The sequence below is a fragment of the Paramisgurnus dabryanus genome, chromosome 21, assembly GCF_030506205.2.
Source record: "Paramisgurnus dabryanus chromosome 21, PD_genome_1.1, whole genome shotgun sequence".
NCBI classification, from domain to species: domain Eukaryota; kingdom Metazoa; phylum Chordata; class Actinopteri; order Cypriniformes; family Cobitidae; genus Paramisgurnus; species Paramisgurnus dabryanus.
The window spans coordinates 4,028,445-4,047,730 of record NC_133357.1 but is presented as its reverse complement, the minus strand read 5'-3'; the positions used below and the strand labels follow the sequence as shown (position 1 = coordinate 4,047,730).

Sequence of the window (19,286 nt, the reverse complement as noted above, 5' to 3'; positions counted from 1 at the left end):
TTTATGAGAGAAAGCACAAACTATTTAATATTTAATATGTAAAACTTGAATTTGAAATAAAACTTACCGCGGAGAAGATAATGAATTCGCTATCGTCTCTATTGCTAAGTGATGCGAAAATTATTTATTATTTCAAATCCGTTTACAAGATAAATATATATTGTGTTGTTAAACAGATTAAATTATCTTGATATAGGCTACATTCATTATGAGAAGCCTTTTCTTTTTAATGTTACACTGTAGACAGTAATATATGTAATTTATATTAAACTCTATGGTTGTGACCGCACATTGTCCATTATCTGTTGGTTCATGTTGGTCCAGTTTGATTCAGGGTAATCCTTTAATAAAATGTAATTATAAAATATTTTATTGTTTTGTAATATTCACAGCGCACATTCTCTCAGATCGTTTTAAAACATTTTTAATTATTCTGCAAAATTCCGCATAGATTTTGCAAAAGAAATCCGCAGAAATAGAAAAAATAACTCCTTACACTCCGTATACAGCTGTACTACTACAGCAATTAAAGCAGTTCAGATTTGTTTTAAATGGCAAAATAGTTATATTTCTTTTTTTATTTACATTTTAGAGTATTTTTGTTTGTTCCAACAAGCGGTTCGCAGCCGACAGCAAGTTGACGACATGTTTGATGAATTGAACTCTCAAATCAACACTTCACTTGCCTATGATAACAACTATATAAAATATATATTTTCAGCATATCACAGTGTTAGTTTAAACGTTTATTATCAACACACACTATTTTTAAAAAGCGGAGGCAGATTGCTCTGCTGCTCGCAGCTGCAACGGGTGCAGAAATAAAAAAAAATGAAAAGGGCTATAGCTACAAAACGAAACGAAATAAACATGAAACGAATAAACATGCAACCTGCCTTATCTTACAACTTCGCTATGCATATATATATGTATTATAGATTATGTCTTGGATGCTGTTTGCATAGATTATGCGCAGTATCCAAGGTTTTAATTTAGTCCTCCATTAATATTTTTTCCCGGTGCGCTGAAGGTCCTGCTGTTAAATACGCAACAGCTGCATTGTAAATGTGTGGCTGGCTGTGCTTATAGCGGACTCGTGCTATAGTTAAAAGTCTTACTACGTTTGTTTTGCATTCATCGTCTGTCAAAATGTTATTTTAATTAAATTGAAAAATATAAAAAGATGGAGAAGCCTAAATAAGCCCGAGGTCCGCCCGCGTATCAGCTGTGACGTTAAAATTGGCCGAAACCCGACCTGAGGGGTGTAAAAAGGTCGGGTCGGGCTGAAATGCAGGGCTCTACCCTCAGTCGCATTCATTGAGAAAAATCTAATGCCTGCTCATCATGAAAGCTCTTTACAAAATAATATCCCTCGGGGCTTTTGGTTCAAAGGCGTGCATGTTTGGAGAAATATTGATTGAGTTTATATGTTTACTTCAAATTTCTAAAGAGAGGAGTAATATTTATTCAATTTTTAGTCCAAACACAGCATAATATTAGCTGAAGTTGTTTTACTGATATTTCCAATAGTCTGTTCATAATTCATACGTGATTATGATATTTTGTTTCAGTATACAGCGTCAGTACACTGAAAAAAATGATTAATTGAATTTAATCCGTTTTTTTATTAAGGTAAGTGGTTGCAATCAATTTATTTAAGCTACATTTAAACAAAAGTTTTATATTTTATTTTACTTTACTAATCTTTTTGTTTAAATGTATCTTAAATAAATTGATTGCAACCACTTACCTTAAAAAATGTATTAAATTCAATGAATATTTTTTTTCAGTGTACTACATTTAAAGGTGCAGTGTGTAAATTTTAGAAGCATCTAGTGGTGAGGTTGCAAATTGCAACCAACGGCTCAATCCACTGCTCACCCCTCGCTTTTGAAACGCATAGATAAGCTACAGTAAAACATGTCATCGTCAGAGACAACTTAGTAAAAAAAGTTTGTCCGTTAAAGGTTTCTGTAGAAACATGGCAGCACAAAATGGCGACCTCCACGTAAGGGGACCCTCTGTGTATGTAGATAAAAACGTCTCATTCTAATGTAATAAAAACATAACGGTTCATTATAAAAAGGTCTTTATACACCCCTGATAATATAGTTTAGTATAGGCTATTATTTTGCATTTCTGTCAAGAGATCCTTCTAAAAATTACGAAAAGCACCTTTAACTAAATGTTTTATACAATGTATAATATGCAATATTCGTGGGTCCTGAATCTGATAATGCCAAATGTCTTGTTACCAGTAAAAAGTCCCTCTAAGATTATCTTGTCCCGGGCCCAGGCAAGACTGTCAGCTGGCCTGGCTGCATGTATAATAGTTTACGATGTATAATAATTACGCAATACCCTGAATAATTTAATATGTTTTGATTAATTAAAATTGTAAGTTTTATAATGTTTTATGTCATACATTTTCTTGGGGAAGGGCTGCGAAGGGATGCACTATACAAAAGGGTCAAAAAAGTTTTAGTACCACAGGCCTAGCATAATGTGCATACTCGTGAAGGGTCATTCAAGAATCATTGGAACTTTAAAAGGATAGTAGGCAACTATAGAAGTCAATGGGGCCTTTGATCAATTTGGTTACAAACATTCCTCAAAATATCTAGAAATGTATAGATGTTTAACAACATAAGAGTGAGTAAATGATGACAGATATTTCATTTTAATCGAGGGCGCACAATGCGAAGTTCGTCACAACATGTATGTAGCCCGTCATGTGTGTGGTTAGTAATTTCAAAATATGTGTTCTGCGCGTCGAGTGATCCTATGTGCATCACGTGTCTTGTTAAAATAAGTGTCTGCTGCAGACGCGTCTAAAGAGTTTATTATAAAAGAGACGCTCACGTTTGCTAGATACTCCCATATTCTCATGTGTAATCAGAGTTTACTGTTAAGGGAGTGTCTTGTGTGTATTTTGTGAACGTGAGCGTCTCTTTTATCATAAACGGTTTTGACGCGTATGCAGCAGGCACTTATTTTAACACGTGATGCACATGGTTAACATGACGCAACAAACACATATTTTGAAACATGAGCAACACACGACACTCCCAACACATATTTTGAATTTGCGCCCCTCGGATGAGCAGTCACAAGCCATTTTGAGTTAAAACTATACCTTTAAGTGACAATTTCTGCAATTAAAGTAATTAACATTATTGCATTTAATATTATTATTCAATATAAAATGTCCTTTAAATTTTGATATCAACCAATCCAATGTCATAGGCACAGAATAATGTAAAACGTTGGAAAATGCATCCCGTTGACTCCAGCACGCTGCTAACACTGCAACAGCTGGGATTTCCAAATGGATTTCCATTTAATTAAGTAATATGCTTGTCATTTCATTTTCATGTGCATTAACCCCCTTAAAAATACAATACTGCAATGACAATAAGCTCTTTAAAGCTGATACAATAACCGTAATCTTTGTAAATTTGTTTTTTATGAATTCTGCCGTCACTTTCATTTTTCAAAACACCCAAGTAATGATTATGAGCTCAGGGACATATGTTATGTCTAATGGGACGAAAACAGCACAGACAGACAGCTCACATATTAAACCATGCACATGTAATGTAATTAAAAAAACATTCCAACTGGTTTTTGTCTAACAAATGAATTATTTATACTTTATTCATTATTTGAGGTGCTGGCAAACATTTTTACTATTCCTCAAACAGGTATTTAATCCTAAATTGGTGATACTCGCGAAATTAGACTTATGAGGTGTCATGAAACATTTTGATAAAAAAAGTAAATGTAAAGTAAAGTATCAAAATAAGAAGCATACAGTTATAAACATCTCTTCATGTAATATTTTGCACATGATCTCAAATGACATCATACAAACCAATTTTGTTGTTTTTTCCCCATTTAAGGGGGGAAATTTTCATTACTGCAACGTGTGCATGACTGGATTTGGGTTGTTTGACATGGAAATATTTATAATAAAAAAATCTAAAAAATAAAAAGCTTCAGTGCTTATTATACTATAAACATTTACAGTAAAGAAACATGTGATATTTGGTGATCATTGGTAAATGTAGAGACAATAATAAGGAATATAAATGTGTCCAAGAACAATTTTCTCATCCTCCGCAATAATTTTCAATCATTGTTTAAGCCCTTAAGGAACTAACATTTTTAAAAAAATTGTTGGAAGGGACATAATTGACTGTGACACTCAAGATGGCTACCAGGTAAGCAGTTTTTAATTTTTTTCTCTAGATAAAAGTTGAAATTTTGTTTGTCATAGTACCTAGACAACTTTTTAGTTCTCATTACCGAAACATGAGTTTGTAAATGCATATATTTAATGTAATATCATGTTGCGGTAATTATCTTTTTTTTATAATGATAATCTAAAAAAATTTAAGAATTCTATAGGAAGTATTTTTTTTAAATCCTTTAAAAATAATGGTTATAGTAAGTTCAGACCTTAATCTTACATGTGCAAAAAAATAGATATTTTTAAAACTCTGATGCTTGACACCTTCTAAGTTTGGATTTCATGAGAATCACCCAAATGTGTTACCAAAATATAGTACAATGTGTGTGCTAGACATAAATGACAACTATTTTAAATCACATGACTTATTGAGAGTAAGGTGTGCTGAGGTAAAACTGGTAAAAAAATCCTACACTACCAGAAAAATGGTCCTTAAAAAGTACAACTTTGCACCTAAAGAGTTTATATTAATGCCTTGGATGTGCATAGTGGTACCAAAGAGTGCATATTAGTACCTCAGTGGTTCATATTGGTACCAAATCTGTACTTAAATGGTACATTAGGACCTTTTTAATTTTTTTACAATTTGATCTCTGATCTCCATGTTAGCCTGATGAAATGTCACTGTTCCCAATGATGCCAGATGTGGCTCGGCAGCTTTAGTGACAACACAAGGGTCAATCTGACACAGGCCCGGCTGATGGTAGGCAGCTGTTTTCCTGGTGAGCCCCTCCATATGGCCACTACTTGTCTAAAGGGTTTTCACAGCGGTGAACCTAGCAAATAGGCCTCAGTTCTCCGTTTTGAGTTTGATGGAATGATGAGAGAATGATGGGTGTTTGGTGTCATTGTCCCACTAACATGCAGTAAAACGCAGCCAAGGGCTTACGGGGAGGATTGTTTAGACAGACAATGGCATCTACCTGATTTTAATCCAGGACCGGGATTGGCAGCGTTTAATAATGGAAAGTGCTCTCGTAATCTGGATTTACCAAAGTGCCCTTTTGTGTTAAACAGACTATTTTTACAGGAGGCTCTCTGACATCTGTCACACGGAGAGCGAGAGTTTCCTGTAGTCTGTGCGTCGAGTTTGGTATCGTTTGTGTTGAATTTGGGGACATGAATAATAAAGTTTTTTAATAAATAATTAACTTTTTATATTTATGTGGCTCTTGTTAGAGGCCAGGGGCCTGAATATAAAATATATCATATTTAAAAGTGTATGTCCAAATGTAGTACAATAATTGTTAAGCATTAGGTGATAATAATGTTTCTCTATTTATTTTTTATTATTTTTATTAAAAACTTTACCTTTCTGATACTTTTGGATGGTTGAGGATCTTGGCTGAGAGTTCCTAAAATGAAAACCACACTTTTGGAGACATATACACCAGGTAGGCCATTACAAAAATGTTGTCGATATATGCATGATATACACACTGATATTTCTGCAATGATCAGGGTATACTTTTCCTCGGATGCATGATGTACAGATGCAAACAGGACAGCTAATCGACTCAGGTTGTGTAATTACATTTGCTTGCAGTAGAAAGCTGCATTTTTATAATTAAAGTCCAGGGTATCAGCGATGAAGCATAATAAAATACTTTTAAAATGAAGGATTACATTGATAAGCCGCAGAAGGCCAGATGTGGGAATCGGGTGGTGAATCCGGCAGATCTAGGATGGGATTAATAGAGAAATCCCACTGTCCAGAACGTTACCTTTTTTGTGAGGATTAGGCTCTTGTGTGGAGTCAACATCCTGTAATCCACTGATTAGCCGATATAATCCACCTGTAAATACACCTTGGCCTGCACCCATCTCAACCGGCCATACACAGAGGTCAGACGAGTCTGTGCAAATGTGAATGTAAGACAAAAGTTATATTAATAGATTACTACATGTAAAAACACAGCCAGATATCTTAACTTATCTCCAGAATAGTATATATATATATATATATCTGCTGTATATTGCATTATGAATATTGTGGTTATTGTATTATAGGATTATAAAAAGATATTTTAAGGTTTCTTGAAAAACCAAAAATGGTTCTTTAATGGTATCGTAGCAAAGAACCTCTTTGAATAGTGCACTACTGTCTTATCGTCTACATAAACTAGCTTGACAAACAGTTGATGACCAGGGGGAAGTAATTGTTTAGGTTACACAGGCCAAAAATGTAAAGCAGCTCCCAAATATTCAAATAAAGTTTGGCTGCTTAAAATTCAACAACTAACATGCATCACAGAGAGTGTATTGTAAATGACACACAAACATGCCAATAAAATTCCTTAAAATCTTGTAGGTAAACAAGATTATATGTGTTTATATAATAATACATGTTTGTATAGTTGTCAAAGTGAGAGTCAAAATATACTAATACATTAAAAGATACAAGTAGCTTTCAATTCTTCCTATCACGTGAATAAATGTAACATTTATTAAGAGTTTATGTTTAGACATGTGTTCAACTTCTGACTCATTAGTTCCCTCTAGTGGTGATGGTCAGGTATTACTTGAATTGAATTTCTGAGATAAAAGAGTTTAGACTGTAGAAGTTGCTTTCTTTATAAAATAAACACATCTTCAGCTCTACTATAGTACATAACATATTTTGCATTTTTTTACAAAATCAGGCATACATTTGAGTACATTGAAAAAATATTTGACACTTTTACATTTTAACACACTCTCTAAATATGACTGTTTTTTTACCCATGTAGGGTAAATATTGAACAAAACACATGCAGGGTTAAAAATGACCCAATTCTGGGTTGATTTTATGCAGCTATGGGATATAATAACCCATAGTAGGGTTAAAACAACCCAGCATTGGGTCAATTTTAACCCAGCGGTGTTTTCTGTCCAATATTTCCCCAATATGGGTCAAAAATAACCCAGACATTTTTAGAGTATGGGTGGAATAATTCATATTTTGTTTTCATAAATGGCCCAAAAATATATAGGCTAAACATGTTTACAAATATGTATTTTTCACTAAAAGGCCATTTTTGTATATTTTGAAGTATATTTTTAAAATAAATATATTCTAAAGCATTTATATTAACATTGGGAGAAAAACTTTATGTTACAAACCTGTTAACATATATATGTTTTTTTTTAAATAAATTTCAAATAAATTTGAATAGATTAAAATTAAATTTAAACTGCTCAACTGCAATAATAGCTATAATTATAATGTTACATTTTATAAAAACTTTTATATTTTGGCAAGGAAAAAAAATATATATTTTGCCGTATGGGTTGTAAAACTAGAAATGTATTTGTTGCCCCTGAAATAGATAAAATATGTTCATATATGGTGGTTAAAACTAAATATTTATTTAAATAATACATTTAAATATATTTAATTAAGCTTTACTTTCTACAAAATGTATTTAGCATATATTTAAACCATATTTTTGGCCAGAGAAAAGCATTTTTGCATAAGGGTTAGGATCTGTCTATGTATGTACCTGCAGAAAGTGACCACTAGGTGACAGTAAACATATATTTCTGAATGACTCCTCTATGTTTTATTAGTTTATGTGATATTAATATGAAATTTACTATTAATCTAAATTGATTTACTGATATAATGATTTTTATAAGCGGGGACAGGGGTTGGTTTTTGGAAGACTAATTTAGACATTGCGTTACTTTATGTGAAAACTTAAAATTAATGGTACTGATAGGAAAGCTAAGCTTTCAAAACATATCATAAATGTCGAGTTTTGTGCTTCATAAATTAATATAGCTTTATAATATAAATGTAATGATGCAATAACGGACCCACCCGTGGGTCTGTGCAGAGTGGGTAGAAAAAAACTGCATTGTAACAATTTTGTAAAATTGTGGTCACAATTGTGGTTAAAACATCAAACATTTTAGATTCAGAAAGACGTCTTTTATTTTTAAAGACATTAAAGGAACACGTCCTCACATAGGGGAAACAATGTTATTTTGGTTCTTAGCATTTCAAAATCAATTCGACAAATGACAACAAAACAATACAGTGAACTGAAATACTATTAAAGACCATATTTATATATAAAACAATGCAAGCTCAATAAATATAACAAACACAAGAACCCTAATAAGTAAACATATAATACACCATATTATTTACTTTGGGCAGTTTTATCTTTCAAAAAGGAGATTTCAGAAGAGCAGACAAATTCAGTTTACCTTTTCTGGTAACAGCAGTGTCTGTGTGATCATACATTTACAAAAAAAATAACTCATACGTTAATATATGAAAGCTTACAGAAGCTTTCACATACAAACCCTTATAATGTTCAGTGTTATGTAAAAGCTCTTGAAGTGCTGATCTAGGGTCAGACAGCTTTCCCTGAACCCTCAAACGTAACAAACCAGAATACTGCACTGAGATCAGCACCTCGGACTCGAGACAGATACCACAGCAGATGGTCTTTAGCGCTTTTCACAGATGTAATATTCATTTCTATTATGAATACAACCTATAGATTAGGTTTCCTAAACTGATCTCAGATGCTTCTGACAATACAGTTATTTAAACTTGACCCACACGACATGTATACAGTAAATGATCTATAGCCTAAATAAGGGTTTGTGATTGTGTAAGCAGTAGCATGACAGCGATATTAAAGTAACACTGGTCCAAACGTATATCTGTAACGTGCTTTAGTTGCTACTCAAGATATCTGAATGTAAAGACAGTGATTATTTTGGTTCAGGATCATTCACTCAGTCACACACACACACACACACACACAATCACACACGCGCAGTAGTGCAGTGTTTCGGGAATTCAACGTACACCAATTTTTCCTCATATTCAGTGGATTCCGATCCACCGAAATGACCCGTCTTTACCTCAAATGTCCCGGGGTAAAGGTTCTGGTCACACTTTTGTTCCCTAGAGTTCCACTGAAAGCTTTGACCTCCTTTAAAGTTGTGTATTACAAAGTGCAACAAGTTAATAAGTCTGTCATCTGCCCCTCCTGTCGACGAAAGGACAGTAAAGCTACGCAGTTTTTGGGGGGGAAAGGGACACATTAGGACACCCATGCCGACTTGAAGAGGGAACGGAGAGGGCAATCAGAGAGTTCAGCGGTTCGAGTGCATTGGCGTCTTGCAGAATTGAGTCCCACCAGGTTTACCTCAAACTCAGTTTGTGATAGAAAGATGCTACACTTCTCTGTAAGGAGAGAAAAATAATAAAAGTGAGTTTACTACAGATGTGCATATGTAACATAATTTGTTATTATTATTAGCTATTTATTATTCTTATTAAAATCATATTGCAACCCTCATGAAGGAATGGGGATGTAATCAGAAACGGCACAATAACAAAATCTCAAAAAAGTGTCTAAAACAGTTGATACAATTGAACAGAATTTAATTTATAAAAAAGAAGAAACATGATAATAAAATACAATTTATGGGTTTGGCATTTTTCAGACACTTGACATTATGCAAATTATATTAAAACTGGCGCTGTCCCGTGAGCACGACGCCTGAGTTTACTTCAATATTTTGCATGTAAATGTAATCGATCACGACAAACTATATATTATTGTAAAGGTCTAAGAATTTTGTTTTCATATTTTAAAACCTTTTAGCACTAATAATAATGCAGTAATTCATTCATTTGTGACAATGAGTATGCAGCAAACCGTTGACACCTAGTGGCCGTTGTTGGTAAAACCACTAAAAGTGTATTTTTTGTGATCATTTTATGTATAAAATATACACGGAAAAAAAAATATTTTTAAGAAAAAAATTCTAAGTATTTTTGTCTTGTTTTTGGTAAAAATATCAAAAAATTCTTAAATTAAGATGCTTTTTCACGATGAGCAAAACGACCCAAGAAAATAAGTCTAGTTTTTAGACCAAATATATCAAATTTAAGTGATTTTGTGCATAAACGAAGCAAAAAAAATCTGCCAATGGGGTAAGCAAGTTTTTCTTGATTTTTTCATGAATTTAGTGTTTAAGAAAAATTTTCAAGATTTTTTTGCTTAGGTCGTTTTGCTCATCAAGAAAAATCATCTTAATTTAATTTTTTTTTATATTTTTATTGAAAACAAGACAAAATACTAAGAAAATTTTTTCTTGAAAATATTTTTTTTGCAGTGTACTTTACTGCATTATTTTAATTTTTTCTGCTATAACAATTTATTATTTTTACCTCCAGACACTCCGTGAAAAAACTTTAAAGTGTCTTCTTTAAAACAAAACCAAGATTAGGAGTTTAGACCAAAAAATTCAGAGTTATATTAATTCGCCAGAGTTATATTAATTTGAAGGTGTACATCACCTTTCAAAGAGTTGCGTCAGATAAGGGGTTAAATTATATAATTTAATAATAATATATTATATAAATTATATTATATTATATTATCAGTCCTTCCAGAAAAACCCAGAGTTTTTTGTGATTGTTGCAGGAAAAATCCTTGATCTTGTGGCAAGTTTTCTTAAAAAATGCGATGAAATATGCGGGATATTTATGCAATTTAATGCAATGAAATTGCGGAAACTTGTCAAAATTGCGGGAACTTGCAAAAAGTGCGGCATATTTAACTCTTTCCCCGCCATTGACGAGATATCTACACAATTAAGAGAAAACGCTTCCCCGCCAATGATGAGATTTTCCGTCTTTCCGCAATACCGCTATTATCCACCAGGTGGCGTCCTTCCGCAACTTTTTAAACCCGGAAGTATTGCCCTATGGCAAGCGGCTGCATGTCCGTGTGTGTTTTAAAGATCGCTCTGAATGGGATCTCTATGAAAAGTCCGTCACAAAAATGGAATTATCTCTGCTTTTTGCTCAAAATGTGGTGTTTTTGCAGAAACCTACCCATATTCAAAAGCTGATTACAAAAGATCCACTAAAGGTAGGATGAAACTGTTTTTTTGTTTTAAAGCAGAGTGTCTGTTCTTTCATTTGGTATATTGTATGTTTATATATTTATAGAAGAACATTTTCTGGAAGGCATTAAACTTTGGAGAAAATCATGAAAAACGCTATAACATTTTTATACAGCTTATTTCTTACGACTCTAGTGTTTGTTTAAAAAAATATTTTCTGTAAAGCTAAAGAAAATTTTAAAAAACGTGCTATAGAAATAAATGTAACTTAATTTTAATTCAAATCAAATACACAACTACACACACAAACAATACTTACGAAGCTGTCAGTGTCGAGTTGAGCACCAGTGCGGTCCGTATCCTGTAAAGCTGTTTCCGTGTGAGTTTTTTGTGATTGGGTCCTTTACTGCGGCCCATTCTCTCCAAACCACTAGGGGGCGATATCTCCCCATCAGACGCACTGCAGTGAACACCACCAGCCTCATGTGCTATTTTAGCTTTTTTTAGTGTGTCCAAAAGCATGACAGTGGGTAAGCTACGCATAAGTTTGTCGCTTTCATCGGTCTCTCCATCCGTCGGTAGAGATTCGTCCGATTCAGCACTGTTGAGCTCCGACAGGCTCCTACTGAGCGGCACGCCCTCTAAACATTTCACCCTTTTCCGCTGAATTCCGGTGCAGTCGGTCGCTGCCCTGGTAACACCATGGTTACTGTGCTGAAAGGAGGAGAGCAGGTTGTCCTCCGAGAGGCATTTGATGGCGAGTCTCTGCAGAAAGGGCAGACGACACCGGACTGGCGGTTGTCGCTTGAGTTTAAGAGAATCTGCCACTGAGTTTTGAGAACCGAATGAGCTTCTGTCGTCTTCATCGTCATCCTTGTCCACATTCTCCTGCTCCTCATCTTCTGCTGTCGTGTTCCCCTTGTCCTCCTCCGAATCCTCTTCTTCGACTGCAACCACTCGGCCCTGCACTTCCAACGTGGACTCGGGTGAGAGTGTGCCATAGGCGCTGTCCATTGACATCGACCAGCATTGTGGGTCTAGGTCTGATCCATCCTGACCGTCCGGATGCGGCTCAAATTCGGCGTTCTGCTGTGGATGAGAGGACAGATCGGCTTCAGGTTCTGGAGTCTCACCTTGGTCAGCTTGCATGGTGGAGGGATCTAGAGAAGATCCAGACTCATCCATATCCATCACCGAGAGGGTTTCAGTGGAGCCATCTGATTGGCTGAGAAAGAGAAACAATAATGTTACAACTTTTCTGAATGCTTCTCCATAAACTACACACAAGACAAATTACAATAGACAGCACTCCTGTCTACTCAAAATGTACAATGATATGCAAAAAAAAATATTAAAAGAAAAAACAATTGCAAGAAAGTAAAATGACTATTATGGTGCGTTCATACCAGACGTGAATGAAGCATAAAGCATGAGTAAATTACATGTTAAGTCAATACAAAGAGGCAATAGACATCCTGCGGCAAAAATAACGTGATTTGCGTGAGTAATCCGGCGCAAATTGAGCGTACTTCGTACTTTTAAAGAAACAGGAATAAGAAGGATCTTGCTTGGAAAAAAGTGAGTGAGGAGGTCTTTACTTCATTTGAGATATATACATATTGAGACTACAAGCTGGCTAAAGCCTGCAAAATGAGCATCTGAATTTTACACGAAAATGAAGCAAAACAACTTCAAATTTCACGCGCAAATGGCGCAAGTTAACTCAAAATTTTCAAGCGTCCAACTACGCGTGATTAGCATGATTTATTCGCTTCATTCGCATCTGGTAATTGCAAATTTCAAGCCCGAATGACAAGAATTTCATGCGCAAATGACGCAAGTTAACTCAAAAATTTCACGCGTCCAACTACGTGTGAATAGCCTGATTTATTCGCTTCATTCGCATCTGGTAATTGCAAATTTCGAGCGTGAATGACACAAATTTCACGCACAAATGACGCACGTTAACTCAAAATTTTCAAGCGTCCAACTACATGTGAAAAAAACAATTTATTTGCTTCATTCACATCTGGTAATTGCAAATTTCAAGCACGAATGACATAAATTTCACGCACAAATGACGCACGTTAACTCAAAAATTTCAAGCGTCCAACTACGTGTGAATAGCACGATTTATTCGCTTCATTCACATCTGGTATAAACAAACAATGACACTTCAGTTCCTGGTTTAGTTAATAATAATAACGAATAACTTTTTAATATCTGTTTGAAACACAAAATTGCCGGTTACTTTATTTATTAATATTTACGTGTATTAAAAACAAAAAATATTTATATAGTTTAGACCCGACAGCTCAACTATTACAACTTTATTATAAGCTTACCATCATGAATCGTGGTAAGGCAAATACTAATAAAACATGTTAGGTTATGCATGTTAATTTATTACTACCAGTGTGTTTCGCAGAAACAGACTTCGAAGCAAATCCAATAATTTTTTTTTTTTTAAATTAGAAACTTTCTGTAATTAAAGGCAGAGTGCATGATTTTTGAAGAACACTTTGGAAAAGGGCGTCGGGCCGAGTACCAAAACACACTTGTGAATAATCAGCAGTAAAAGGCGTGTCTAGTAACCAACATCGTTGCCAGGGTTGCATATGTGTCTGATGGGTCTTTCAAAAGAAGGTCCAGATTCTATTGGGGTAGGGGCGTGTTTGTTTAGGTGATTTCAAATATCAACATTGGCTTTCAGAGATCATGCACCCCGCCTTTAAACACAAGTTTTTGCAGTAAATGTACCTGTTGTTGTGATCTTTGTGTCTGAGATGTGGTGAGCTGGTGGTGGAGTTACAGCTCTCTTCGTCTTCCTGATGTTCCTCGATCTTCTTTTTCAGACAAGCTTTCTGACGTTTCGCTTCTTCAGAGCGCAACCGATGCAGCTGATTCTAAAACACGCAGATAAAGCTTTATTAATAAACTTTTATCAGAGGTTACATGTTTTTGGAGATGTCATCAGGAACAGTATGTTTTACCTGGACATTGCAGATAGCGTCAGTCCAGCTCCGTTCCTGGGGGGCGCTGTTGGCCTGGAATGAGTACGCGGCCACAGCGTTCTTGAACTCATTGAGGTAGATGAGCACAAATGAGCCTATGGCCGAATGAGAAACGATAACAAAATTAAAGAGGGATGCAACTTCATAACAAATGTGATGTTTATTATATAACAGCATGGAGTAAATCAACATTCACCAAACAATCTTGACAATAGACTGGTGTTGGTTGCTATATCAAAAACATATTTTAACACTCAGTCTGACTTCTCCTTACATTTTACACAAACATATATTCATTATACAGATTAGAAATAAAAAATAGCTTGTTGTCTCAGACGACATAGTTGACCTGTGGTGGCTACCATATGCGTTTTGAAATGAAGGGGTGAACTGTTAGTTGCAATTCGCAATCTCACCACTAGATGCCACTAAAATCTACACACACCACCTTTAAATGTGAATTGGTATTAAACTGGGCTATGTTGGTGAAATTCGCACCTGGGTCTTTTAGCTCCTTACACACGATGTTATGAAGCAGAAGAGGCTGTCTGATGACCTTCACCTTCTCTAAACGCTTCACCGGTTTCGTGATCAACAGCAAATCAGTGAACAGGAAGCAATGAACGTCCATCTACCATTGAATAAAAACACAAAAAGGGTCATTTGCATGTGACGGCACTACAACAAACAGCCACACATGCATACAAACAGTATTATATGGTAATTACAAAATGTTCGTTTTAATGTAAAAGATTTCAGGAGGTGTAAATAAACTAACCCTGCCATCTTTGCCGTCTTTCATGCGGAGCGCCCCCTCCAGGTGAAGTTGTCTCGTCTCTTCAGGTGATGTGTCAATCATAGGTGCCATCAGGTCAAAGCGATTAAACTCCTTAAGAGCCTGTAGATATACAGCATGAAGAGAGATTTAATATGTAAATTGACACACTGCAAAAATTTACTTTCTTACTTAGTATTTTTGTCTTGTTTTTAGAAAAAATATCTAAAAATCTTCAATTAAGATGTATAAGAAAATAAGTCTAGTTTATAGACAAAAAATATACAATTTAAGTGAATTTGTGCTTAAAACAAGCAAAGAAATATGCCAATGGAATAAGAAAATTTTTCTTGAATGAAATGTTTATAAAAAAGTAAACTTATTTCCAGAGATTTTTTCTTATTCCATTGGCAGATTTTTTTTGCTTGGTTTAAGCACTAATTTACTTGAAGTTGTTTTTTTGTCTAAAAACTAGACTTATTTTCTTGGGTCATTTTGCTCACCAAGAAAAAGCGTCTTAATTTAAGAATTTTTTGATATTTTAACTGAAAACAATACAAAAATACTACGCCTTTTTTTCTTGAAAATCTTTTTTGCAGTGTATTTTTATTTAGTTATTTTGTACAAATATCTAAAATTTCTTAAATCAAGATGTATTTTCTTGATGAGCAAAATGACCTAAGAAAATAAGTCTAGTTTTCAGACAAAAATTATACAATTTAAGTGAATTTGTGCTTAAAACATGCAAAAAAATCTGTCAATGAGGTGAGAATTTTTTTCTTGAATTAAGGGTTTAAAAAGCAAGCTTATTCCAAGATTTTTCATTTTGCTCATCAATAAATTACATCTTGATTTAAGAATTTTTTGATATTTGTATTAAAAACAAGACAAAAATACTAAGTAAGAAAGTATTTTTTTGCCGTGTACTGCCTAAACCACACTTACACTGCAAAAAATGACTTTCTTACTTAGTATTTTTGTCTTGTTTTCAGTAAAAATATCTACAAATTCTTAAATTAAGATGCTTTTTCCTGATGAGCAAAACAACCTAAGAAAGAAAGTCTAGTTTTTAGACCAAAAATATTACATTTAAGTAATTTTGTGAATAAAACAAGCAAAAAATCTGCCAATGGGGTAAACAAAAAATCTTGAAAATTTTTCTTAAACATTAAATTCAAGAAAATTTTTCTTATTCAATTGGCAGATTTTTTGCTTGTTTTATGCAAACATTTTTTTAAATTTTATATTGTTGGTCTAAAAACTAGATTTATTTTCTTGAGTCGTTTTGCTCATCAAGAAAAAGCATCTTAATTTAAGAATTTTTAGATATTTTTACTGAAAACAAGACAAAAATACTAAGAATTGTTTTTCTTGAAAATCATTTTTTGCAGTGTAGACAAAAAATATAAAATTTAAACAAATTTGTGCATAAAACAAGCAAAACATCTTCCAATTGAATAAGAAAAATTTTCTTGAATTAAGTGAAAAAAATATTTCTTATTCCACTGGCAGATGATTTTGCCTGTTTTAAGCACTAATTTACTTAAATTGTATATTATTTTTCTAAAAACTAGACTTATTTTATTAGGTCATTTTGCTCATCAGGAAAATACATCTTAATTTAGGAATTTTTAGATATTTTTACAGAAAACAAGACAAAAATACTAAGTAAGAAAGTCATGTTTTGCAGTGTAGGGTGGTTGATAATTTAAAGGTCACAAAATGGTGAAAAGTATTTGTGTTTAGCTCTCACCCTCTCCACCTCCTCACTCGCTCCCTCCACAGCCTCGTACGACTCCACTCGAGCCGAAATGGCCGCCAGTTTCTGCTTCTCCTGTCTCTGACGCATTTGAGAGTCCACACCGTAAATGAAGCCCTCCACACACGACACCTGAAGAAAAATGCAGAAAACGATCAGAAATTCGAAAAAAGTCGATGGAAACACTGAATATACAGAGGCGTCAGGTACCCACCATGCTGTTTAGGGCATCTTTGGTGGTTTGATCATCAGTTTTCTTCAGAATCGTTTTTAGGAGCAGAGGATACTTTGTGAGTCTCTGGTGAGGTTTGGCCAGCATGTCCGCCAGCTTCAGACGATTGCACTGCTCATTTGTTTCGGCCCACTGCAGGAAAATGAAAGATTTTATCATCACATATTCAGATTACTGCATATTAGTGTCTATGTACAGTAGCTAGGCTGGTAGGATATGATGCTCAGTTGTGGGTTTAATCTCTGGAACATGCACATTAAGATAAAATGTGGTTAAAGGTAAATAGTTTGCACATTTGTAGTTTGGCAATGAAATCCTCACCGTGATGTAGATCTTAAAAAGTTCATTCTCTCTCAGCAGGGAACGCATGTACTCCAAAGAGCTCTCTTCCTCCATACAGTACCGGACATACGGCTGAAATCTGGATGCAAACTACACACACAAAAAAAACTTAGCTACCATACCAGAAGTAGTAAAGCCAATGAAAATATGTCAATACAAAGATTATATAGTTTAATTTAATAGATTTCATACTATGTATGTATTTGGGTTTGATAGCTCATTGCTCACCGTACTGAACCCCTCCTGCAGGTCCGTGGGGTCGATCAGGCTTCGTGTCCGCCGTGCCTTGTCCAGAACTGGAAACATCACCTGTACCCAAAATGTTTTGTGCAGACGTACGATGTCGTGGATGTTGCTGAAGAGGCGCGAAGTCTCCACCTCACACAGCAGACTGTTGTCCTGTAGATTCAGCAGGCCACACATGAAGAGCTGAATAAGAGAAACACAATGAATCAGCTTTCACATCCACTAGGGGGAGACATACAACACAATACTCAGAGGAAAGTATTGTAAATATTTGAATAAAAATTAAACATTTAGAAATACAAATTAATAATCTGTATATGTAAATACAATTAAAGCATCATGCAGCAACATTGTAAGCAAACAGTCGTAAAGGATTACAAATAAAATTTGTAAAAAGAATACATTTTCACTGCAATTTCACATTTTCACTTTTCTTGATGAGCAAAACGACCCAAGAAAATAGGCCCAAAATATCAAATTTAAGTGATTTTGTGCATAAAACAAGCAAAAAAACTGCCAATGGGGTAAGCAAAAAAATCTTGAACATTTTTCTTAAACACTAAATTCAAGAAAAATTCAAGAAAAATTTTCTTACCCCATTGGCAGATTTTTTTCCTGGGTTTATGCACAAAATCACTTAAATTTGATATTTTTGGTCTTAAAACTAGACTTATTTTCTTGGGTCGTTTTGCTCATTTTTTGCAGTGTTAAAGAAAAATAAATAAATAAAAATTTATTTATTAAAAGAGGGTATACAATACAATACATCTTTGAAAATGAGGAATTTAACACATTGTAATATGCCATAGTCTTGGCAGCTTTACGATTTGAAAGTCCTTTCAATGTTTCAAAATAAATCTTCATCTGAACCTTAAATTGGGTAATATTGGGGTTAATCCGAGCCCATTTGCATTTATGAATTTAAAGCTTACCATATAAAATAATTCAATTTATATATATATTTATATATTATATATATATATATATCGGATATCTTTAAAGAAAAAAAAAAAAACGTTTTTTTTCTGTATTTTGATTTTCTCTCCACAGAATAATTCAAATAAATGTCCAATATCACTAAAAAAATTCGGTAACACTTTAGTATGGGGAACACTTATTGATTATTAATTATGACTTTTTCTTTAGTAAACTCCCAATTTACTGCTAATTAATAGCTAATAAGGTAGTTGTTGTAGACGTTAGGTTTAGGTATTGGATTGGGTTAAGGGATGTAAAATATGGTCATGCAGAACAAGGCATTAATTTGTCCTTTATAAGCACTAATAAACCGCTAATATGCAAGCTAATAAGAAAAGTGAGAATTGGTCCCTATACTAAAGTGTTACCAAAAATTCCAGTATATATGCAATCAAAGAAAAGATGTACAATAGTTTCTTTGTTAATATTACAAAATACACAAGAGTCTGAAAGATCCTTTTTGTATTTTTGCAGGAATTGGTAAGTCGGGTAAATTAGATGTATAATTTTAAAATAAACCTCAGTTACTTTGTTGGTAATACAGTAATTATTATTGTACGTCCAAACTTAAGGCCAATACAAATTCCCCAAAATATTTCCCCAATATTGTTTGCTTCTACATGTTACAGGATGATGAAACAAGCTTCTAAAAAAATCTGTTATTACATTTGAAATCGTTAATATTAATCTTAGTCTTAAGAAAAAACAGCTGGAATAGCATCAATTACAATACTATATTCTTTTGGCAATACTGTGATATTAAATTTCCTTAAAAATTCAGAATATTTAAGCAAAGAACCTTTGTCATTAATCAATAAAATATAATT

General features: G+C 33.9%; 1 protein-coding gene across 4 annotated transcripts in view; it reads right to left on the bottom strand.

The window, feature by feature from the left end:
• Positions 1-8,143: 8,143 nt before the first annotated feature.
• The window catches only part of plekhg5b (pleckstrin homology domain containing, family G (with RhoGef domain) member 5b), a 96,974-nt gene continuing 85,831 nt past the window's right edge, over positions 8,144-19,286 (bottom strand). For all 4 annotated transcript variants that reach the window (XM_065285256.2, XM_065285255.2, XM_065285258.2 and 1 more), the window contains 10 exons: positions 17,464-17,664; positions 17,215-17,325; positions 16,876-17,025; positions 16,656-16,793; positions 14,906-15,025; positions 14,626-14,758; positions 14,107-14,222; positions 13,874-14,019; positions 11,433-12,338; positions 8,144-9,440 (listed from right to left, as the gene is read on the bottom strand). In XM_065285256.2, the coding sequence (XP_065141328.1) occupies positions 9,431-9,440; positions 11,433-12,338; positions 13,874-14,019; positions 14,107-14,222; positions 14,626-14,758; positions 14,906-15,025; positions 16,656-16,793; positions 16,876-17,025; positions 17,215-17,325; positions 17,464-17,664 (2,031 nt within the window). In that variant the 3' untranslated portion in view covers positions 8,144-9,430. The remainder of the gene's footprint in view (positions 9,441-11,432; positions 12,339-13,873; positions 14,020-14,106; positions 14,223-14,625; positions 14,759-14,905; positions 15,026-16,655; positions 16,794-16,875; positions 17,026-17,214; positions 17,326-17,463; positions 17,665-19,286) is intronic.